Source organism: Peromyscus maniculatus, chromosome 1 (assembly GCF_049852395.1).
Source record: "Peromyscus maniculatus bairdii isolate BWxNUB_F1_BW_parent chromosome 1, HU_Pman_BW_mat_3.1, whole genome shotgun sequence".
Taxonomy (NCBI): Eukaryota; Metazoa; Chordata; class Mammalia; order Rodentia; family Cricetidae; genus Peromyscus; species Peromyscus maniculatus.
The window spans coordinates 36,132,931-36,157,047 of NC_134852.1; the positions used below are offsets into that span (position 1 = coordinate 36,132,931).

A 24,117-nucleotide genomic window follows, 5' to 3' on the forward strand; every position below is an offset into this window, starting at 1 on the left:
AGAAAAAAGAATGCAACACATCTTTGCATGTTAAACAAATATTCCACAGCATAAAGGAATGTAACACATCTTCTAATAAATATTCCACAGCAGCTTACACCAGGAAATGGGACAGGTTTGGGAGCTGGAGTGTAGGCAAAAACAAAAGCCGACAAGGATTGGAGCCAGGGACAGTGACCATGCAAGACAGACAGACTTCACTCTGAAGCCATGGGAATCCAGGACGTTTTAATAGGGGATGTGGCCAGTTGGTAGAGAGTTTTCATAGCATTCACAATGCCCTGGGGTTCAAGCTCTAGTGCTGTGTATGGCGACACTGGACTGTAGTCTCAGCCCTCAGGAGATGGATCAAAAGTTCAAGGTCACTTTCAGGTACACATAAAAAAATCTCAGGATACATATGACCCTGTTGATACCCTAAGAGATGTCAGTCTTCATCCTTGGCTTTTGGGGAGTATTTCTTTCTTCTTTTTTTTTTTTTTCGATTTATTATTTATTTATTATGTATACAGTATTCTGCCTGCATGTGTCCCTACAGGTCAGAAGACGGCACCAGATCTCATTACAGGTGGTTGTGAGCCACCTTGTGGTTGCTGGGAATTGAACTCAGGACCTCTGGGAGAGCAGTTGGTGCTCTTAACCACTGAGCCATCTCTCCAGCCCCTTTTGGGGAGTATTTCTAAGCCAGGGAACATAGTTCCTGGTAAGTGGGGGTTGGGGGGCATGTACCAGATAGTCTATGATAATAATCTGAATGATGATGAGAGCTTGGACCACACTCGTAGCTCAGCCTTGGAAGGGCGATTAACTCTGTCTGCCTGACCAAGATCCCATGGAAACTGGGCTCTGGGATGCAGGCATGCTTCCTGGTCCGCAGTATTCCATGTCCATTATCATACCATGCTTCCAGAAGTCACTGCAGTCCATGGCTCCACCAGCAAGGACACCCAGATGTTTGTGCTAGGAACTTAGCTGGACCCTGGCCCACACCTGTCTTCTAATTGGCTGAGTTTTAAATTTATTTCTTGTTTTGGTTTGCTTTCTGTTGTCTTTGGGAAATAGTCTTGCTATATAGGCTAGGCTGGGCTTACAATCCTCCTATCCACTTTTTTTTTTCTTTTTCCTAAAACAGGGTCTCACTATATACCTCTGGTTGGCCTGGAAATTGCTATGACCAGCGAGGCCTTGAAAACACCGAGATCTACTTGCCTCTGCTTTCCAAGTGTTGGGATTAGAGCCTATGACACCACACCAGACTTCCTTGGCTGATTTTAATCCATATCCTTCCCCTGTGCCACAGCATAACCATGAGCCCTCACTTTCGATGAACCTTTCTATCAAAGGATCAATCCTAGCCCAGAGTGGTGGTGCGTGTCTGTGATTCCCAGTATGCTAGAAGCAGAAGCCAGGAAGGTGCTGAAAATTTGATGCTAGCTTGGTTTACAATTCAGTGGTTCTTAACCTCCCTAATGCTGCGACCCTTAGGTACAGTTCCTCACGTTGTGGTGACCCTGACCATAAAATTACTTGGTTGCTAATTTGTAATTGTAATTTTGCTACTGTTATGAATGGTAATGTAAATATCTGATATGCAGGATATCTGATGTGTGACCCTGAAAGGGCAGTTTGACCCCTAAAGAGGGGGGTCTCAACCCATATGTTGAGAACTACTGGTTTACATAATGAGTTCCAAGCCATAGCATCTTGCCTCAATTTAAAAACAAAACAAAACAAAAAATCGCCCAACATGGTGTCACACACCTTTAATCCCAGCACCTGGGAGGCAGAGGCAGATGGATCTCTGAGTTCGAGGCCAGTCTGGTCTACAGAGTGAGTTCCAGAACAGCCAGGGCTACACAGAGAAACTCTGTCTGCAGATAACCAAAACAAGAAACAAAAACAAACAAATTCTATTATTCTCCTTACAGGACATCTCTCTTCCTTAGTTCCAACATCAAAAACAAAGTTCTCAGCCTGATGTAGTAGATCAAAATAAAAGCCTTTATAGATAGATGTCTCAGGAGATGAGAAAAGTTAGGTTATAAATAAGCATTATGTACAACTTCCAACATCAAAATCCTCCCAAACACACTTCCCAGCCTCCAGTCAGTGTGGTGGGGGATGGGGTGGCAGAGATTGGGCACCACAAAGCAAACAAAAACATTCGGACTCCATCTCCAGGCGATGATAGAGAAGGGGCAGGATTATGCCTGGAAAAAAAAGAAGAAATGAGAAAGAAGCATTAGAAAAGGCATGGGGCCGGGGGCTGCCTCGGAGCCAAGTGCCCAAGGCCTGGAGCATGAGAACCTGGGACTCAAGTACCTCTCGAGCATAAATGGAAGGGGCCGGTATGACATAAATGGACCGAGAGTCTCCGTCTTCAGGGTGATTCCAGTCAGCCGAACTGTGGGAGGAGAGAAAACGGGGACAATTCAGACCCCATGAGTTGTTTTCCCGCACCCATCAAAGAGGGGAACCCCAGGTTGGCCAGGAGGAATTCTGCAATGACCCCATCCGAAGGCTCCAACACCGGGGTAAGAGGGTCCAATCGGGAACATGCATCAAGGAATCAGGCCAATCAAATTAGCCATGGTGACAAGGTGTCCCCCCTCACCTGGGGCCATCCCCAGCACCGTCTTGTATCCTCAGATTGTTGAGTGCATCCGGCAGCGTGTGGACCGAAGGCTCCCGGGTCCCAGACAGCAAACGAGTCCCAGTATCCCGGCCAGGGCCGCGGCGGCGCACGTGGATGAGCAAGAGCGCGGCGCCCGCCAAGCCCGCGGCCACCAGCAGCCCCAAGGCGGGAGGCAGAAGGAAGCGCTGTGGGTCTGCCTGCCTCAGGCCCCGGGGGGCCGCGGGCACCGCGTCCGCGCCCTCGGGGCGCACCGCGAACTCGCATCTCACGCCCATGTAGCCGGGCGCGCAGGCGCAGACAAGGCCGGAGAAGTGGGCGTAGCAACGGCCTCCGTGCGCGCAGGGGCGAGAGGCGCAGGGGTCGGCGCGCTCCCGACAGTCGCGCCCGCCGAAACCCAGCGCGCACGAGCAGCGCCGCGCGCCGCCGCCCTCCACGCACGTGCCGCCGTTGGCACAGGCGCGACCTGCGCAGTCGTCCAGGTGATGCTCGCAGCGCGGCCCCGCGAAGCCCGCGCGGCAGCGGCAGCGCAGGGCGTGGCCCAGGTCCAGGCAGAGGCCGCCTGCGGGGAAACCGAGTCAGCTTCCAGCGGCCCGGCCCGCCCCCCGCGGCCCCTCCGCCCCCTGCGGCCCCTCCGCCTCTCTTTGACCAGACTTTCAAAGTTCCCTGTCTCAAGAGCCACGTCGTTGAGTGAGCTGGCCCTCGCCCATGCTGTAAAAACATTTTGAAGTGGCACGCAGCTAGCCTCAAACAGAGAGTCCTCCTGCGTTCTCCTCCCAGATGCTGGGGCTACGGGTGCAGGCCATCGAGCAAGGTTGCCCAGGACTACTCCTACCGAGGCCTCTCTTTCTCCTTCCTTTTCTCCAGACCCCTCTCTGTTCATACGCCCTTTCCTCCGGGAAGCTTTCTCACCTTTCTGGTTCAGCCCAGAGCCAGCCCCGATGCCCTGTGCCCACACCACAGCCCCGATGCCCTGGGCCCACACCACAGCCCCGATGCCCTGGGCCCACACCACAGCCCCGATGCCCTGGGCCCACACCACAGCCCCGATGCCCTGTGAGTTCTGAGTGGGCGAAAGAGGAACCCCTGAGAGAGACAACTGCTGGTACTTGCAAAAGATCAGGGTCTAGTGCTGTCCCCCCTGTCACTCATTCCACAGGAAACAATGGTCTGGTTTGGTTTCAGGTTTGAGGCAGGCGCTCAGTATTAGCTCGGGCTAGCCTATAATCGTCTGGCCTCAGCCTCCAGAGTGCTAGAATTAACTATGCAACCATACTCAACTGTAACAATATATAGGCATCACTGTATCTACCAGACTCTTTACATCCATGGTCTTATTTAACCTTTCGTTTGGTTTTGGGTTTTGTGAGATGACCATGCAGCCCAGGCTGGCCTGGAACTCATTATATAGCCCAGGGTGACCTTGGACTCCTGATGCTTTTGCCTTCTAGAGTGCTGGATTTCTAGGCATGGGCCACTCTGCCCAGCGTGACCTCATCTAATCATTTAGTACATATGTCAAATCAGGGTTCTCCCTCTTAGAACTTTCTGTGGCTCCATCTCACTCAAGGGAAAAAGCAAAAGAACATCTTCCCAGCAGGTCCCCAGGGTCTGCTCCTGTCCGAGGCCTGACCTCATCTCTCTCCACCCTGGCTCAGTCTGCTCTGACACACTGGCACCCCTCCTGATCCACAATGCGCTGAGCACATCCCTCTATCACATCAGCTCCAAATCGGCAGGGACTTGGGTTTCCCTCTCCGATGTATCCTCAATGCTTAAATCAAGGCCTGATGGGCAGTACATTCTCAACAAATACCTATGAGATGACTCCTCTGCCTGTTTCAAAGAATGGAGGAGGCAGAGGGAGGAGGGTCATGTCCCTAGGACTTAGGCCACACAGGACATAGAGGCAGGATTCCCACCCAGGGCCATCTGAGCCACGCAGAGACCCTACTCCCACCCACCCCCCCAACTTTACATCCCTACCCCTGGCCACTCTGGCTTCCCCTCCTCACCATTCTGACATGGCTGCGGGCTACACCGGTCCACCCTCTTCTCACAGTTGGAGCCTTGGAAACCAGGTGGGCAATGACAGACATAGGCAGAGTCAGGTTCTTCGCCACCAACACACAGGCCGCCGTTGAAGCAGGGTCCATCTGCGCATGTCACCCCGCTCACCTCACATCGAAGCCCATAGAATCCCCGGGGACAGGTACATTCAAAGGAGCCGGAGGTTTCCTGAACAGAGACAAGCTGGCTTTGGGCAGGAGGCTCCTCGGAGCCAAATCCCTTCCTTCTCCTTTACCATTATGGCTCTTTGTCCAGCCCCAAGTCCCAGGGTACAGGGCTTCCCCGGGAGTGCCGCCCACGTGACCTTCAATCCACTCCATGCTGATTTTTCTGCACACAGAATCCCAGACTGGGTGAGGCTCTGAAGCCCAGAAAGCTGTTCCTACCCCACTGTGCCTACCTGGCCTGCCTACACACACACACACACACACACACACACACACACACACACACACACACATCAACTCTATGCCCACTTCTCTCATGAAAACAATTTTAAAAGACAGGGTCTCCCCTTGGAGCCCAGGACGGCCTGGAGCTCAGGATCCTCAGTGTCCCGAGTGCTGGGATTCCAAGAGTGAGCTACCACACTACCTCCAGGAAGGCTTCTTTCCTGCCCCTCACTTGAAGACCAAACTCAGCACCTTTCATGTGCAAGGCAAGTGATCAGCCACGAGCTACAGTCCCAGCTGCCCCACAAAGTTCCCTTATGTGTTAGGGAATGAAACCCCGGGCCTCTTACAGGTTAAGAAAGTGCTTGACTCCTGAGCCAAGACCCCAAATCTTCACTGGTGGACTCGGGGCAAGCGCTATCTCTGAGCCACACCCCCAACTCCTTATTGGAGGATTCTGGACAGGCCTCCTCTGCTGATGCTCGCCCCAGGCCCTCATTGGTAAACTCGAGGCAAGGTCTCTTGCTCCTCAGCCATGCCGTCTCCAGCCATGAAGGCTCACTGAGCTCCCTTCTCCTCTCTCGCGCTGTACTTTGAGTCTCGGTGTCCCACCCACGCTGTCAGCATCAGAAATCCCGCCGGAGTCTACTCTCCGGGCATCCCTCTTCCCAGCCCTGCTCCTCCACTGCCCTCTCCTTGCCTCATGGACCAGTCCTCAGGAAGCTTTGTCCGGTGTCTCCACCCTTGGCGCGTGCCCTGATCCCAAACCTTCAACAGGACTCTGTAACTGCCACCCACACGCCTTATGACCCTGCCCACTTACTTTTTGCTCTTCAATACCATTCCCATGTCCTAATCCCTACTTTAGATGCAGGTGGACACCTCCAGGAAGGCTTCCCAGGTAGCTGCTACCTGTCTGGGATTGCAGCCTCCTAGGTTGCAATGTCACAGAGCCCAGAGAGGGCGAGCTCTATAAAAACTCCTAATCAAGTAAGCCATGATGACACGCACCTGTAATCCTAGCACTCAAGGTGGCTGAGGCAGGAGAATTAGGAGTTCTGAGCCAGCCTGAGTTACATAGCTAGAACCTATCTCAAAGAAATCTGTGTGGGGTGGGTTTGCCAGATGCGGTAGCACACTCCTTTAATCCCAGTGCTCATGAGGCCTAAATAGATCTCTGTGAGTTCAAGACCAGCCAGGTCTACCAAGTAAGCTCCAGGCCAGCCACGCTACACAGTGAGACCCTGTCTTGGGAGAGGGACCTGCGGAGATGATTAGGAGGTAAATAATTTCTGTGAAAAAATGAGGACTTGAGGTCAGATCCCCAGCACCCACATAAAACGCGGGCTTGGAGGTGCACATCTGTGATCCCAGTAGTGGTGAAGGAGTAGAGAGAGACAGACTGGCCCCACAGTCCAGCCCGCCGGGCCGCTCTATGCCGAGTGGGAGTCCCTGTGATAAAGACACTGTCTGGTCTACACACACACACACACACACGTACGCGCACGCACACACTCACACACGCACGCACACATACGCACACACACGTACGCGCACGCACACACACACGCACGCGCGCGCGCACACACACACACACACACACACACACACACACACACACACGCACAGTTGTAATCAAGATGTGGTGGAAAGCAATACTGACACTACAACTGCCCCCGTTGGCACACGGGTTCCCATCACAGGGCCCAGGCCCAGGTAAAAGGCATCCAGTGTTGCCAGGACCTGGGACCCTGGAGTTCGGGCAGCTGCTGGCGGAGACAGGGACAGTGCAGAGGGGTCCAGTCCAGCCCTCCAGGCAATGGCATTCATCGGGGTCTTCACAGTAGCCGTGCTCAGGGCTGCAGCCCTCTCGACATATGGCTGCAGGAGGCAGAGGAAAGGCAGAGAGAACATGATGTGAATGCTAGAGCAGGCTGAGATCCAGGACCCTCAGTTCCCCGGAGATCGATGGGGTGTGGGAGGGAACTGGGATCCGCGCTTAAGCAAGAAGAGCGGGGGAGAGCGGGCCACACAGAGGGACTCACGCGGGGCTTCGCACTCCTGGGGGAACGGTGCACAGGGGCGCAGTCCCGGGCCGCACCGCGAGGGGGCGCTGCGCGGGCGGCACAGGCGCGCGCAGGCGGCCCCTACGGCGGGCGGCTGGCAGCGCGCGCGGTAGGAGAAGTGTAGCTCCCATGCGCCTGCGCGCTGCACATCGCGGGCCCACGGGCCCCCGGCCGCCAGGCGTCTGCGGCCGGCCACGCGTGCTAGCAGGTTCCAGGCGGGCCCTGCGGAGAGAAAGGAGGGCGCTGGGATCCAAGGCATCCCACCCCTCCTTACCCAGCCCTGGGAGCTCCTTGTCATCGAGAGAAGGATAAAAGCCCTCGTTAGTAAGCCTGCCTGCTCCTTCTCCTAGTGCACCCAGGGACCTGCATGTCACACTTCATCTAATGTCACGATGACAGGTTTCTTAGAAGCCAAACAATGCCGTATTTGCCCCAGAATGCTTTAATATTAAAATAGGAAACGTTGTAACATCTTGTAACATCAGTATCTATGGTCAAGGTAGTGAGGTCGTAGCGCCCCCGCAAGGTCTTCCTGTAGTAGCGGCCCCTCTCACGCCTGTAGTCCCAGCAGAAGCCTCAAAAAGAGCAAAAGGTCGGGCAGATGGATGTTCCAACGCCTCTTATCAATAGAGGAACCTTATCTAGAAATCTGAGGAGGAGAGGCCCAAAGTGTCGGCTCATGTTCATAACATCAGCACTCTGGGGGCTGAGGCAGGAGAATTGTGAATTCCAGGACAGCCTGGGCTACACCGCAAGTTAAAAGCCTGTCTACATTATTCCAGACCCTGTTTCAAGAAAAAAGACTTAAAATCTAAGCCCAGCACAATGGGGGCAATCCCTGTAATCTTAGTGCTTGGGAGGCAGATGGGGAGGGCCAGAAACTCAAGACCACTTCAGTTAAATGGCCATTTCCAGGGCAGCCTGGGCTACAGGAAACATTGTTTCAAATACAAAACCAGGGCCCAGGAGGTAGGTAGTGGGCCTAGAATTTACCAGTGAGGGGCTGGGGGCAAGGATCAAGGGTAGAGTCTATGCCTAGCATATGGGGAGTTCTGCTCCGTTACAAAAGATAAAATAAATGGATTTTTGAGCACTTGGGGTGTCTCATTTTTGGATCAGAGATGCTCAACCTGTACCAGAACAAGGCCTCTCCATTGCTACCATTGGGACTTTTAAAATACATTTCTTTTTCCTTTTTTTGTGTTTAGGAGTGTTTTACCTGGATGCACGTAGGTGGCACAGGACTGAAAAGCACAGGTAGTGAGCATAGGATCCTCCAGGACTAGGGTCATGGACGTGAGCCACCACAGGGGTGCAGGGAACTGAACCCGTCCTCCACAAGAGCAACAAGCGCTCCCACAGTTGACTCTTCTATATCCAAACTGCTAACCCAGCACCACATCACAGGAGCTATGATGACATCATAGCCCCCCCTCCCATGAATGCTCCACCTTAGAGACAGGCCCCATGTCTGTCCTGAACCCCACATTGCCCTTGCCTACCAAAGTTCCGAGACTGAAGACACTCACCTCCAGCCCGCTCCCCCAGCTGCTCTCTCCAAGTTTCAATGATGAGGGAGAAGGTGCCCTGGTTGGATGGAGAAGGAGAGTGGTCAGAGACACCTCTCAGTGAAAGCCAGACAGCAGCATGGAGTCTGGAAGCCAGTTCTGGGCCTGATCGAGGGAACATTCCCAGAAGGAGCAGGCCAGGGGACCAGCAACATTCTGGCCTCATTCCAGATACCTATTGAGTCCCTCAAAAGAAATCAGTGTGCCAGATATGTTTGCCCAAGCCTGTGTCCCAGCACCCAGAAGGCCGAGGTAGGAGGATTTCAATTTTGAGGTCAATTTGGGGTACCTAGCAAGACCCTATCCAAAAAGAAAGTAGCAGATGTTCCCACCTCACAGGTGAGGAAATTAAATATGGAAAAAGTAAAGTCTCCAAACTTATCTAAATTCCAAATATGGACCTGCTCCTTTCTGAGCTCTGCAGGCTTCAGGGATGGGCACTAGGATTCTAAGGGTGATCTGAAGAGGCGGGTACCAACCAGTGAGATTGGGGGACCCCAAGAAAGCACTTGGGAGAATCCCTGGGTTCAAGGAGAACTAGAATAAAGACAAAGACACCCCCCCCCAAAGCCCAGCTTGTTGATTGCATGCCTATAATCCAGAATTTAGGAGGTGGGGTGTGGGGGTGGAGACAGGAGGTGCAGGAATTCAAGATCAGATTCAGAAACCCAGTGAGTGAACTTAAGGACAGCCAGGCCCATCTCTAAAAACAAAACACAGGGTGGGGGAGATAATTCACTGGGTGAAAGCATTTGTCAGAAAGCCTGAAAACCTGAGTTCAATCCCTGGGTCCCACAGAACTGACACGACTCGCACAAAGTGTCCTCTGACATCCACATGTCACTGTAGCACAGGCGTGTCTCCCCTCCCCCAACTAAAAACATACATACATAACCAACCAAACAACCACAAAACGATGAGAACTTTTAGACATCCTCAGAGAGGGGTGCTGAGGGATCTGGGAATGTGGGTCCCGGGGTAGTTAAGGTGTGGGGCACGGGAGGGTGTCAGGAGCTGGGGGACAGAAGGAGGTTGGAGATCTGGGTGTCGGGGTTGGGCTCACCGGCCAGGCATCTCGGAAGGGCACACGTACGAGGCCGTCGGGCAGCGGCAGGGCAGCAGCAGGCGCCCCGGGCTGCTCCGTGTAGACGGGGCCATGCGTGCTCAGCGCTGCGCCTAGGGCGCACAGGGACTCCGCGGCCTCCTGGGAGACTCCTGGCTTCAGGCAGACCCTGAAGAAGAGGCGGCAAGGGCCTCGGGCGTTGCAGGGGGACCGCGGGGCCCCGGGGCTTGGTCCTGGCCCGAAAGAAAGAATCTGCAGCTCGAAGACACCGGCCGGCAGTGCCTGGGACGGAGAGGGCCACAGGGTTAGGGGATCTCGGGGACCTAGGCATCTATCTGCCCCACGAAACCTCCCTAGGACCTCTAGGTCTCAGCCCGACCCCATCTACCCCTTTCCTTTCTGTATCCCGCCGAGTCTGACCTGGGGAAGGAGAAGAGCCAGGATCAGTGTCTGAGGAAGCAAAGACACCTGCAGGGAGACCATTGCTTTTGGGGACAGAATGGGGGGTAGCCTCGGGAGTCGCAGCTGCGGATCCTGGAGCCTTATATCTGAGGGGACGCCCCGCCCCCTCAGCCAGCCTCCTGGCTCCTGGGGATCGAGGGGGAGAGGGTCGGAGGGGAAAGGACACAGTAACTCTATGTGGGCGACGTGATGGGGCTCATCCTGATTGTGACTGAGGGCGCCAATCTGAAAGTGACGGGAGCTGAGCCTCTGTGTGCCTGAGTGTTACAGGAAAGGCCTACTGAAGATGAACGACTTTCGGGGGGGCGGGGGGCTATGCAGCTCACGGGTGTGGACAGTTAACACGGATACAAGCTTGTAAAGAATTCTAAGATTCTCTGTGTTCCCCGAGTGGGGGAATTGAAGTTCAGGTGACTTTACTATGTGGCTGTGTGCATTCCTCTCTACCGTGTAAGTAATTATGATGTGAGGTCCTGTCCGGACCCTATGTCCTGTGAGTGGCGGACCTCATGAACCTGTGAGTGCTGTGTCTCCAGCTGGCTCTAAGTGTGTGTTTTGGATGTAGCTGTGAGTAAACACAATGAAGATCCTGGATTCTTTGTGGAAGGCCCCATGTATGCATACATGCGTCTTTCACCTCCTCAAACAAAGCCTCTCTTCCCCAAATCCAGCGTCACCAGACTCACCAGACGCCAGGCCAGGAGCCTGGCCTCCGAGGGGTCTCCCAGCTGTATGTAAATGTCGCCATCTGCCGGGCGGCCGCGCCCCTCCCCCACCCGCCCCCCTCCCCCACCCCCACCCCCCACCCCACCCCGGGCCGCAGCTGGGCCTCCCGTTTGGGCTCAGGAAGGTGTGAGGGGCAAATGGGCAGGAAATGAGTCTTCAGGCACCAGGGGCCCGCTATCCACCCCAGATGAATATAGCCACCTCCCGGGGGTGGGGGAGGCAGGGGCCCCTTAGTGTTCCAGGATCCAGGCAAATAAAATTACTTAGGTGCAGATGCTCAGTCTCTGGTCATAGTGTCTTGGAGTCAAGCACTGAGTAAAGCTGCTTAAATGGAGGAAGCCCATCACACACACACACACCACACACACACACACACACACACACACACACACACACACCACACAGTAAATAATAAGTTAATACTTAGCTAATAATTTCAGGGGCAGCTCTAGTCCTTCTCAGTAATTATTCAGTAGAAAAGAGCCGTGAGTAGACGTAGTGGGCAGGCCTCTAATCCCAGCACTGACTGCAGATGCAGAGGCAGGACAATCAGAAGAAAGAGTCCAGCCCGGGCTACATCAAGCCTCTCTCAAAAACAATACAACCACAAAAACCCACATCTGGCTTTGCCTCACTCACAAGCAGTGGATTCAGTCAGTCCCCAGCATCCATTATAAACTCAACCACAAGGCAAGACAGTGTGTCCAGAACTCTGCCACACAGGAAGCAGACTTTATGGGATTTCTGAAAGGCTTCTTGGCTGTTTAGGACTTCTCCTTATACACAGAAACAGAGGCCATGCTGAGGTGGCGAAGTCTGCACTACGGTCTGAAGCACGAGAAGGCCCTGGTGAAGACCTCATGGTGAGCAGCAAGTGCAAAGGGGTGACCTGGGGTGGCCCGGCCTGCACACTCGGCCATCCCTGTAGTGTTCTCTCTCACTTCCTTCCATGCTCAGCTCTCACACTTTCCCAGAGGCCTTCCAGATTAGTCCGTCTAAAGCAGCATCTTCTGGCTGGCTGGGTCGCTTGCTGAGACGCTGCCTCCCAGCCTTTGACCTGTGTTTTATCCTCTGATCCACACGAAGGAAGAACTGACCCCAAATGCTGTCCTCTGACCACATAGGTGGTGTGGCTTGTGCACACCCACCCTACCCTCATACAAATAAAAATACGTGAAATAATGTTATTATTTACTTATCAGTATATAAATTATTAAATTTATATAAATATATTTACTTTTAAATATATAATTTATATCTTAAATGATATATAAATTATTATTTATATTAAATAATGAATATAATTTAATGAATACATCTCTGAGGCCCCCAAACACTGCTTCTCACCTGTTCTGTCTCTCACTCTCTCCTTCTGTGCTAGAGTCTACATTCCTCACGCCTGTCAGGCCAGCACTCTGTGACAGATCTATGCTCCCAGCCCTTCCAGATTTTGAGACAGGGTCTCACTAAGTTACCTAGGCTGGCCTGAAACTTCCAATCCTCCTTCCTCAGTTTCCTGAGTAGCTAGAATTACAGGCTTGTGTGTTTACCCTGTCTTTAAAATTTTTTTTTTACTTATATTTTATGTACAAGTGCTCTACATGCCAGAAGAGGGCATCAGATCCTCTTATACAGTTGTGAGCCACCATGTGGGTGCTGGGAATTGAACTCAGGACCTCTGGAAGAGTAGCCAGCCCTCTTAACCTCTGAGCCATCTCTCCAGCTTCCATACTCTGCCCCCCTTTCATCTTTAGCTTTAGACCCCCGAGAATTGCCTGCACTGCATCTTCCCGGGGAACAGCAGCACAGTGGGACTGTGCTTCCCATCATCTACTCACTGCTGTCTTCCGGTGGTGTCTCCACCGGCTGGTGCCAGCAAGTGCTTAAGCAAACAAGTGCAAGGGAGGCTGAACTGACTTCCCAGGAGAAAGATGCTCAGGCCTTGACCAAGGGCTTCTGAGTGGTGGGACCTGGGAATTCAGATCCCACGGTGTGTGGGGAAGGGGCCTGCTTAGACACAAATGATTCCCACAACAAAGCAGTCCTTGAGCATAAGGCACTTGGGGTTCAATTCCCAGGCCCCATCCTATGGGCATCGTCTGAGGACCTCTGCACCTACGCCCAATCCTCTCCCCCAGTGTGAGGGGACAGGAAACGGTCCAGTTAGCACCAAGGTAAAGGGAGAGATCTGATGGACCCACTGGATGCTGAAGCAGGTGGCATCCAAGGTACCAGAGCCCTGGTCTCCAGGGTAACAGAGCAAACACACTTCTTCCTTATGCTGAAGGGAACAGATTCAAGTCAAGTCCATTCTAAAAGGGTGTCTGGCACATGGCTGAGGCAGGAAGATCACTCAAGGTCAAAACCAGTTTGAGCTACATAGCAAGACTGCCTCAAACACAATGTCCTCCTCAGAGGATCCTGTGGACAAAGTGTGTCCCCCAGACCGCACTCCAACAGGGAAGTACACTGGCCAGTTCCCTCCATCCACAACCCATTCCACCCAGGACCCTGTTTCTCACACAAGCTTTGTCCCACCACTGCTCCTTTTTAGACACAGCCTCGAACTCAGGGCCCCCAGATGCAAAAACAAGCATTCCTGAAAATAGGGAATCTTAGCCAGATGTGGCAGCACACACTTTTAATCACAGAACCCTGGAGGAAAAGGCAAACTGTTCTCTGTGAGGTGGTATCCAACCTGGTCTACATAACAAGCTCCAGGCCAGCAAGTTACACAGTGAAACCCTGTCTTTGGGAAAATAGAGGGAGGGGAATCTTCGGGACATGACGGGGCACTCTTCTGTACTGCCCAGTTCCCCAGGCTGGGAATTTGGTGTTAATTATAATTCTCTGAGTCTCCCTACATGACCAGGCTTGCTTCCGACTTGTCAATTCTGCCACGTCTGAGTCTTAAGTGCTGAAATTACAGCCCTATGGCACTACACCGACCCTTCCCCCTGTGACACCACCAAGGACATTTAAACAGTCTAGAGTGCAAAATCAACCTGGTCCAGGGCTTCAAATTCGTGAAAGCATCATTATTATTTAAGTTGGGCCAATACTAGATGCCGGCTGGAACAGAGAGCTTGGATAACAAAATGGACACTTCACCCTACTTTAGACCAGAAGCCGAGACAGAGGTGCCTTGCCTAAGGGTTGTGTGGCCACTACATGAGGGCCTATCCATTTGGTTGGAACTATTATTGGTGGGCTGGAGAGGCTAAGAACACTGGCTGCTCACCAGAGTCAGCACTCACAAGGCAGCTCACCACCTCGGGGAATCCAGGGCCCCTTCTGGCCTCCATGAGCACATGGTGTGTTGACATGAGTACATGGTGTGTTGACAAAGCACTCATAAATGTGATATAAAAGAACCATCATTGGGGCTAGACAGATCAATCAGCAGTCAAGAGCACACACTGCTCTTCCAGGTGACCTCAAATTCAGTTCCCAGCACCATGGTGGGCAGCTCATAACTGCTTGTGAAGTTCAGCTCCAAGGGACTGGATGCACACTTCTGGTCTCCACAGACACCTGGACTCATGTGTGCACTCACACACAAACACAATCAAGAATAAATCCCCCTCTCCCCCAAATGGTTTCTCTGTGTATCCCTGACCTGGAACTCACTCTGTAGACCAAGCTGACCTAGATCTCAGAGATTTGCCTGCCTCTGCTTCCCAAGAGCTGGGATTAAAGGTGTGCACCACCACGGCCCAGCTCAAAAATAAATCTTAAAAAGAACCATTCAGTTGTAGATGCAGAAACTGACCTCCAGAGAGGCTAAGTAACTTGTCTAGAACCACAGCCAGCCAAGAAATGAAAGACCTTGGATTTGAACCCAGAACTGGAACTCACATGCTTAAACACCACATAGCTAGTTCAAAGCAGAAGCTGGTGGACACACATGGTTGTTAAAATGAAGAGGCTGGGGTGCGGTTCAGTGGGTAGAGTGGACTGGTCCCCAGAAACACATCAACTGTGCATGGTGGTATACATCTTGGCACTCAGGAGGTGGGGGGGAGATCCGCAGTTCAAGGTCATCCTTTGCTCCATAGCCACTCCAAAACTACTTATGACTCTGCTTCAACCCACTAAAATCCCACAAAAGAAAACAAAAACCAGAACAGCTCAGTAGGGTACAACTTGCCACTCAGTAATGATGGAGTTCCACCTCCAAGACCCACATGGTACAACCGATTCCCAAGTTGTCTTCTGCCTTCACACACACACACACACACACACACACACACACACACACACACACACACACGACCTGGATTGGGACAGGGCTCACTGGTAGAATGCCTGCTTGGCATGTCTCAGGCTTTACGTTCCATCCCTAGTACCACTGAGATAATAATGAAACTAGAGAAATCCAATGGGTTTTTGTTGTTTTTTAAAATCCTGATTTCCAGCAGGGAACAGTGGCACATGCCTCCAGTCCCAGCTATTCGGGACGACTACTTAAGCCTAGAAATTCCAGGCTAGCCTGAGCTATGTAATAACCACCAGTCTCCAAAAGAAGAAAAAAGGGGGGCACAGTGGTGCACACCTTTAATCCCAGCACTTGGAAGCAGAGGCTGGCTGATCTCTGAGATCAACGCCAGCCAGGTCTACACAGTGAGACCTTGTCTTAAAAAACAAAAAAGTAACCCTGATTTCTGGCTTCTATGAGACACGGATGATCAAACAGCTCCAGGACCACCCTCCCAGGAGCCACTAAGCCGAGCAGCGCTTGAGCTGGTTTTGGCTCTCCAGAGGCCACACTTGTCTTTATTTCCATAGCACATAAGGAATCCAGAGCCAGAGAGATGCTTTTCTTTGCAGCTCATACAGTAAGTGGGAAGACACGGTGCAGCAGAGACCCAGGCTGGCAGCTTCTCAGGCTGGTACGAGCCCCGATCCAACAAGGCGCTCACTGTGCCTGGTGGTGCTCAGTCACTGGGGACGATGACCGAGTCCCGGACCTCACCCCACGCCCCATCTGGACTCTCTGGACACAGGCATTGTGGCATCTGGGGTGCGCTTTATTGGACACGTGGCCGTCCAAGCCTTGCTCTGTGAGGATTGGGGCCTGGGGCCCAGACACCAAGTCTGAGGAGGCCTAGCAGTCAGGGCTGCTTGGAGCGAGGCCACAGGCGACTGGTGAGCGAGCCAAAGAAGAGGCTCTGCTTGCTGGACTTGGAGAGCTCGGCCAGGCGCTGCTGTTCCTCCTGGGGTGGGGGGACAGAAAAAGACAGCGTCAGCATGACACAGAAGCCTGCCTGCCTTTGGATGTGTGCCCAGTAGAGAACACTAGTCCACATGGGAGGACCCAGACCCTGGCAAGAGCACCTCTGAGCCCAGGGGTGAGTGCAGGACTAGCATGCAAGAGGCACTCTCCTCTCCCCAGCACAGTGAAAAACAATTGAAAAGTCAATCCTGTCCAGTCCAGTGAAAACAACCCCTGTAAACCCAGCATTCAGAAGACTGCGTCAGGAGGATTCAGAGTTTAAGGCCAGCCTGAACTGTATAGGAGATATTGTCTCAAAAACAAAACCAATAAAACACTCTTCCCCCAGACTCTGAAGCCAAGCATCCACATAGCTCTGTAGACTAGCTCTAAACCTACAGCCCCCCAAGAAAGGCCCCAAAGCACCCAAGGCCATGAGGACTTACCTCACGTGCTGACTATTGCCTGTCTCCTGCTCCTAGGCCAGGCTGTCAAATCATTAGCACAGCCCTGCGAGGCAGGCTGTGTGAGAGCCCCGGACAGAGGCTGAGGCCAAGGAAGACAGCGCTCAAACTCACGCCGACATCCAGCAGACAGAGGCAGCTGTCCAGGACACCCACCTCTTCTGGGAGCCTCAAAAGTGACCAGTGGGGACTGGAGCCTAACCTGCTCAAGCCGGCTCTGCCGTTGTTTGAATGCCTCCAGTGGGTCATCCTCCAGGGCGTAGTGCTCCAGCACAGTCCGGACGTCCTCCACCTGGTTCAGCGCGATGGCTGTAGGCACAACAGGAAGAGGTGCTGGTTAGTCAGGCCTCGGCATGACCCAGAGGAAGGGTCGGCATGCCCTGGACGCTGTCAGCGCTGTCCCATGCTGAGAGGGCGGCTCCAAACATGCCCAAATAGCCCCTAAGAGGAGTGTGGGCATTCCAGAAAGGTCCCTGCACCCTGATCGCTCAGTTTGACACTAATGACAAGGCAGACAAGTGTCTGCCATTGTCTTCAGGGTCGAGGGCTCTGGAGCGGACACCAGGGGTCAGTCTCACTCTTGAGGAAGGCAGACAGGTCCAGCAGGGCCCGGTCATCGGAGTTGCCGTCCCAGGGCCGCAGGGCGACCCCGTTGTAGGGCTGTAGCCGGAAAGCTTCTTTCTTGCAATCCACGACCACTACTCGGGCCGGGTCCCGATTCAGACATGAAATGTCCTGGAAGTGGGTGTCACAGGTCAGGAATCATCAGTGTCCTCCCTGCTGATCGCAGGGGGACAGACACAGCATCATACACTTGGGGTGGTCCTGGCTTGCAGAGTCTCCTGAATACAGGACACGGAGGGTGACCTCAGGCTTCTGGGAAACTGGGGAGCTGGTCACATGAACACCTAAGCTAGGGGTCTCTGAGAGAACTTGGCCTCTGGTGGGTTCAATGTCTACCCCAAGTCTGATAGGCTACAAACCCAGGAATTACAGAGAGGCCCTTGTCAAAGCCTGAGTTTTCCATGCAATGACATAAACCCTTGAGTCACCAAGATACAGGGGAGAACCTAACGACACAGTTAACAGGGGCCTGGTCAACATGTCTAGATGCATGACTGGCCAAAGGAACAGATTCTATGACAGTCCCTACCAGGCCTCTCAGAAGCCATTTACAGCTCCAAAAACAAAGCCTGTGCCCCTAACCCGTCACCCAAGCTAGGGGCAAGTACTGACATCAGAAGGAGCAGGGCCCCCTTTCTCTTGGCAGTATAAGCACCCTCAAATCTACCCGAGGCCCACCATGATCCCCACATGGCACCTTCACATGATGTCCCTCCATGTATCTGGTGGCATCCCGGAACAGACGGTAAGAGATGAAGCCGTGGGGGTCCACACTATCAATGAGTGGAAATGCAGTCTGCAAGGATGGAGGGTAGGTGAGGCTGGATCCCAGCCTCCCGCACCTCACCCACCTGTCACTTCTGGCTCAGAGCCTCACCATGCCAGTCTCTGACGTGAAGATGACGATTTCATACAGAGGGGCAAGCTGTTGGAACAAGGTCTCGATGCCTGGACGCTTCTTAAACCTCCAGCCAGTGGCCAGCTGCAGACAGTGAGGACAGGGGAGCATTGAGACCAGAAAGCCTGAAGGGTCAAGACCCAGCCTGAGGGTCCCTGAGCAGGCTTCTGTTTGCTCCTGGGGGTTTGGGAGCATGTGGCTGGGCCTCACTCATGTGGCACATCTACTCTGAGCCCAGGTCGACTAGTGTCTGACAACCTCAAGTAGGTACCGAAGGATGCGAAGGCAGCAGGGGACATACAGCCAAGTGAGGCGAGCCCACCACTCCTGACCCATCCTCCCAAGTAGACCCCAACCCGCTGCCTTCCGCAGGACACACCGACCACTCCGGGTGCAGGAGGACCCCGGTGAGCTCCAGGACCAGTGTATAGGGTGGCTGGTAGTAGGGCTCCCGCAGAGGGTCTGGGAGAAGGCAGGGGCTGGTGGGCTCGATGATCATCTGCAGAAAGCACACACGGCTCACACTCAGGAACAGAGCAGGCGGGGAGGATGCACACTGAGCCCAGCACCCCCTACTCACCTGTCTGTAATCTTTGAAGTATTTGTATGTCCGGCGCAACTGCTGAACCAGAATTGGATCTAGAACACCGGGCACAAAGGGATTCCAAAGTAAGTCACTGCTCCACCTCCCGAGCAGATCAGTTTATTTTTATGATTTCTTTACTTGCAGAACAAACAGATTTCTTAAGGAAGAGCAGGAAAGAACTCACAAGAGTGGGGCAGTTTTTAGGGGAAGAATACCTATTTTACTGGTTTGTTTTTTTAGATAAGGCTTCTTATGGCCAAGGTTCGTCTTGAACTCCTGATGCCCGGCCAAGCCTGCACACACACCTGCTGTGTCTAGTGTAGAAGCAGCGAATCTCAACAGCGATGGCAAAGACACGCTCGCCCCTGCCCAGTGTACTGTGAACACTTCTATCTCCACGCCACGGCAGGTACAAAACAGAAAGTGCTAGGATTAAAGCTGTGCCTAGCTTCATGGAGTTATTTTTTTTTTTGTTTTATTTTGTTTGGCTTTGTTTTTCAAGACAGGATTTCTCTGTGTAGCCCTGGCTGTCCTGGAACTCAACACTAGACCAGGTTGGCCTTGAGCTCAAGAGATCCACCTGCCTCTACCTCCCGAGGGCTGGGGTTAAAGGTGTACACCACCACTGCTGGCCATGAGATATTTTTAATGGTCATGGTCATACTCTAGCATCTATGAGCAGATGCCCAGAACACTGTTAAAGCATCCCACAACGCACAGGACAGATTCCCTGCAACCAAGAACTACTTGGTCCCAAGTGGGAACAAGGCTGGTTTGCAGTAGCACAGGCCTGTTATCCCAGCTACTTGGAAGGTTAAGGCAGGAGAATTTACAAGTTCAGGGGCAGCCAGGACTACATAGTGAGCTTAAAGTCAGAACAGGCAATTTTGTAAGACCCTGTCCTAAAATTAAACAAACAAACAAACAAACAAACAAAAAACCACTAAGGGGTGGGGCAGTAGAGTGGGCTGGAGAGATGGCCCAGCAGTTAGGAGTCCGCACTGCTCTTGTGGTACACCTGAGTTGGGACCCTGGCACCACCACAAGGATGGTAAACACCTGTTACTCCAGCTCCAAGGGCTCCAAAGCTTATTTAGCATTTGGGGACACTCGCACTCATGTGCACACCCTGCACAGACACATATACATACACATAATTTAAAAATAAAACCGTGGGGCTGGCGAGATGACTCAGAGGTTAAGAGCACTGGCTGTTGTTCATCCCGAGGTCCTGAGTTCAATTCCCAGCAACCACATGGTGGCTCACAACCATCTGTAAGGAGATCTGGTGCCCTCTTCTGGTGTGTAGGTAGAATACTGTATACACAATAAATAAATAAATCTTTAAAAAATAAAATAAAATAAGCCGGGCAGTGGTGACGCACGCCTTTAATCCCAGCACTTGGGAGGCAGAGCCAGGCGGATCTCTGTGAGTTCGAGGTCAGCCTGGGCTACCAAGTGAGTTCCAGGAAAGGCACAAAGCTACGCAGAGAAACCCTGTCTCGAAAAACGAAAAAATAAAATAAAATAAAATAAAACCGTGCTGGGACGCAGATGGGTGGGAGAGCCCTTGCCTAGCAGCGGTCCTCCAACCCCAGCCCCTGTCGTCCTAACAGGTGTCAACCATCAGCACAAGAGACAAGGGGAAACGCTCTGCTAAGGGAACATGTGACTTCAGTGGAAAAACGGAAATACCTTAATGTGGCATTTCTTCCTTTCTTTCTTCCTTTCTTTTTTGGTTTTTTGAGACAGGGTTTCTCTGTGTAGCTTTTGGTGCTGTCCTGGATCTCGCTCTGTAGATCAGGCTGGCCTTGAACTCACAGAGACCTACTTGCCTCTGCTTCCCAAGTGCTGGGATTAAAGGCGTGGCCACCACCGCCGCCCTGCTCTTAACGCGCATTTCTAATCTAACTCTGTCTTAGATTAGCCTGCCTCTTAAAGTCTCAATGTTGAAGCCAGTTTAAACCAGTAAGCACACTTACAGTAAACCATGACTACCTGTGCAATTTAAGTAACTTGTTTAAACCAGTGGGGAGCAGGGGATGGTGGTGCATGCTCTCAATCCCAGCACTTGGCAGACAGAGACAAGTGGATCTCTGTGAGTTTGAGGCCAGCCTGGTCTACATAGTGAGTTCCAGGACAAGCAGAGGTACATAGAGAAACCCTGTCTCAAAAACAAATAAATAAGAAAACAAAACAAAAAACCCAGAGGATTTGACACCTGTCCAGTTAAAAGAGCAGACTCACTCACCTGGCCGGTGTTAACCAGGGAAACAACCACTGCTCGTACCCACGGTCTGCACACCTCCCCCCACAGGGGGCTCTCTGGACCCACCAACTTCACTTTCTCTCAGGAAGGGTTAGCTACTTAGTTACTTAGTTAGTTACTTAGTTAGTACAACTGCTCTACTATCTCATCCATCAGAAGTTCCTCACCAAACTCTGGTGAACCTGGAGTGTGTTTGGAGATTGGGGGGACGGGGTGGGGGGGTGGGGGGGTGACAGGACAGACACTGAGCGACATTGTTTTAGAAATGAGGCATGAGTTGGGGTAGGGACGGGGATTTTAAAACAAAAACAAAAACAAAAACGAGGCTGCCATAAGAGGTCAGGGGCCACAGAGGCTCAGATCTAAGGCCCAGGAAGCCTTGTGCCTGGGAGGGATGGCTGGGGCTCCTGCCCCCATCTGTTCCTGACCATCTGCTCCAGGGCTGAGGGGCTTTTGTTATGTCCTTCTCCCAAGCCATCCAATTGTTGCACCTCAGGGAAGGAGGAGGCGTTGGGGTACAGGATGGAGGAGCAGCGCTCTAAACAGACAGAACAAAATAGCAGCGATGGGAACAGCAGGGAACCTCAAACCCGTGTTTAGTCACTCACCGTTGTCAAATTCATCAGGGATCTGGAGGAGAAAAGGAAAGGTTTGGGTCGGCACAGGGAGGGGTCCAGTGCGTCCACCCAAGGGGCTCCAAGCTGAGCAGGCAAAGGTCCCAAGGAGGGAGGGAAAGGAGCCTGACCCGCCCAAGCGGCCCACCCGCACCCTCACAGAGCAGACTCCTAGCACCCCTGGTCTCATGGCTCACCTTGGTACCGTTCTCATCCACAGGGTTGTTTCCTGCAAGGGAGACAGAGACAAGGGAAAGAAACCGGAGTCTAGTCTGCTGGCTCTGGAAGGTGTGGGAGAATGCGGGGTTTGGACCCCCCACTCAGAGGGAATATTGCTAGGCACAGTTCCTGGATTAGGGGAGGAACAGGCTAGGGTCCAGGATTCCAAGATATTTAAGAGAAAGTGGGCTAGCTGGGCGTGGTGGTGCACGCCTTTGTCCCAGCACTCGGGAGGCAGAGGCAGGTGATCTTTGTGGCCTGGTCTACAAAGTGAGTTCCAGGACAGCCAGGGCTGTTACACAGAGAGACCCTGTCTAAAAAAAAAAAAAAAAAAAAAAACAGAGAGAAGGAAAAGAGATAGAAAGTGGCTGGGGAGGGGAAGGTTAAGCTTTTGCTGCTGAGGGGAGACATTAGGCATAGCTTCAGGCACTGGGCCAGCCCCGTTCTTCCCATTGTCCCTTTAGTTCCTGAATGCAGGTACAGGAACCAACTAGAGGACAGAACTTTAAGTACAAAGGGTAGAAGGGAACTTCTTGAGTTCCTAGGTGAGTATCCTAGTTGATGGCCCTATTGAGGGAGGAGCCAGGGAATGAACATGGTTTGAGGGAGGTCTCACAGCGGAAACCTGGGGCCAGCAAGCCAGGGGTGTGTCTCTCACCAAAAATATAGACGATGCTGACAGTCCCACCGGCCCCCAGCAAGCCAGCAAGCCAGAGTGCAACTTTTTTGGCATAGCTGGGACCTTCTGAGCCTGGCTGATGCTGTGGCCCATGGGCCTTCGGGGCCCCACGGCTGGCGATCTCAGCAACCTGGGTGGAGGGGAAGGAGGTGAGGTCAGCTAAGAGAAACAGCAGGATACTCTGACCTCTAAGTTGGTCTAAGTAGACTCAAGATCAAGGGCCTGGAAGTGGACACACACAGAGCCCCGGAAAAATTGTGTCCTTGGAGAGATAAGTCGACAGATTGGTCCCCTCAGAGGGTCCAAACTAAACTGTCTAGAGGATCACAGAGGTTCAAGAGCTGACAGGCCGGATTGCCCAAGACCCTGGACGCAACAGGAATGCCGAGTCTGGAGCCAGGAAGAGTAGGGCAGGGAGAATAAGGGATGAAGGGGGGCCAAACTAAAGGGGCGGAGGTCACACAAGGGACAGAAGGAACAGTTAGGGCATCGGGCACCCAGGGCCCAAGATGGAGGGGTCTGAAAGGGAGGGAAGGAGGGGCGAGGCGATGCAATCTCCTGTCTGGGACTCGGGGGACGGAAAGTGATGGCCCTGGAGGTCAGAGTGACGTGGTGGAAACAGAAGGCGAGCTGGCTCCCTCCAGGCTCCCTCGCTCACCACCGCCGGTGCGGACGAAACGTCCCCAGGCTGCTGGGGCCCCGGCGTCGCGGACCCCTCCCCGTCGAGTGTCACCCCGGGAACAGGGACCTCTCCGGCACCCACGTGGCTAAGGCCCGGGCTCCAGAGGATGCACTGGGACCTCCGCGCCGCAGCCCCGGGGAGCAGCATCCCCAAGCGCGGGCTCCGTCCCACTCACACCCTGAGGCGCTGTATTCCGGACTCGCCGAGCTGCGACCGCACGGTCAAACCTTAGCGAGGAGCCCCGAAGCGGGGCGCCGCTCCCGGTGCCGCTCACCTGCTCCGAGGCGCGGGGAGGCGGCGGCGCTGTCCGCGTGCACAGTCCCCGCGCGCCGACCCGGAACCCGCTCCGCAGGCGCGAGAACAGCGCCGCCGAGGCCGCCATCTTGCGCTGACGCCGCGCGGCCCCGCCCACTCGCCCGCTCGCTCCCGCCCCAGGCAGGGACGGCGACCAATGGGGCCGCCGGAGTGGGGCGCGTCGACGGGAACCCGAGAGGGACAAAAAGGTGTGGGCGGAGTTCCTTGGCTGCGCTCTGAGTTGACTGTTCTCCAGGCTGCTCCGGACGGAGCGCACGGAATCCGGTCACCTGCCACCACGCCCCCTGGTGCCCTAAGGAATCCGGTCACCTGCCACCACGCCCCCTGGTGCCCTAAGGAATCCGGTCACCTGCCACCACGCCCCCTGGTGCCCTAAGGAATCCGGTCACCTGCCACCACGCCCCCGGTGCCCTAAGGATGGACAGAGGCCCCCTGGTGCCCTAAGGAATCGGTCACCTGCCACCACGCCCCCTGGTGCCCTAAGGAATCGGTCACCTGCCACCACGCCCCCTGGTGCCCTAAGGATGGCCACCATCCAGTCCTTCACCTCTCAGAGGTGGACAGGGGCCCAAA

The 24,117-nt window shown here is 53.6% G+C and overlaps 2 protein-coding genes across 3 annotated transcripts; both read right to left on the reverse strand.

Moving 5' to 3' along the window:
* Positions 1 to 1,748: 1,748 nt before the first annotated feature.
* Positions 1,749 to 10,274, reverse strand: Dll3 (delta like canonical Notch ligand 3). Its single transcript, XM_076543008.1, has 9 exons — positions 10,202 to 10,274; positions 9,792 to 10,126; positions 8,690 to 8,747; positions 7,140 to 7,382; positions 6,758 to 6,975; positions 4,648 to 4,870; positions 2,615 to 3,194; positions 2,323 to 2,404; positions 1,749 to 2,210 (listed from the first exon to the last, which is right to left on the reverse strand). The coding sequence occupies exons 1-9, from the start codon at positions 10,272 to 10,274 to the stop codon at positions 2,205 to 2,207; spliced, it is 1,818 nt and encodes a 605-aa protein (XP_076399123.1). The 3' UTR covers positions 1,749 to 2,204.
* Positions 10,275 to 15,723: 5,449 nt separating this feature from the next.
* On the reverse strand, positions 15,724 to 23,657 carry Timm50 (translocase of inner mitochondrial membrane 50). 2 transcript variants are annotated; one of them, XM_006986298.4, is made up of 11 exons: positions 23,504 to 23,657; positions 22,527 to 22,677; positions 21,847 to 21,878; positions 21,644 to 21,665; positions 18,761 to 18,819; positions 18,560 to 18,679; positions 18,160 to 18,264; positions 17,980 to 18,078; positions 17,237 to 17,393; positions 16,861 to 16,967; positions 15,724 to 16,195 (listed from the first exon to the last, which is right to left on the reverse strand). In XM_006986298.4, the coding sequence occupies exons 1-11, from the start codon at positions 23,609 to 23,611 to the stop codon at positions 16,094 to 16,096; spliced, it is 1,062 nt and encodes a 353-aa protein (XP_006986360.3). In that variant the 5' UTR covers positions 23,612 to 23,657; the 3' UTR covers positions 15,724 to 16,093. The 2 variants fall into 2 exon arrangements, with proteins under 2 accessions (XP_006986360.3, XP_042129398.1); XM_042273464.2 differs by having other exon boundaries at positions 23,206 to 23,515.
* Between the last annotated feature and the right edge of the window lie 460 nt (positions 23,658 to 24,117).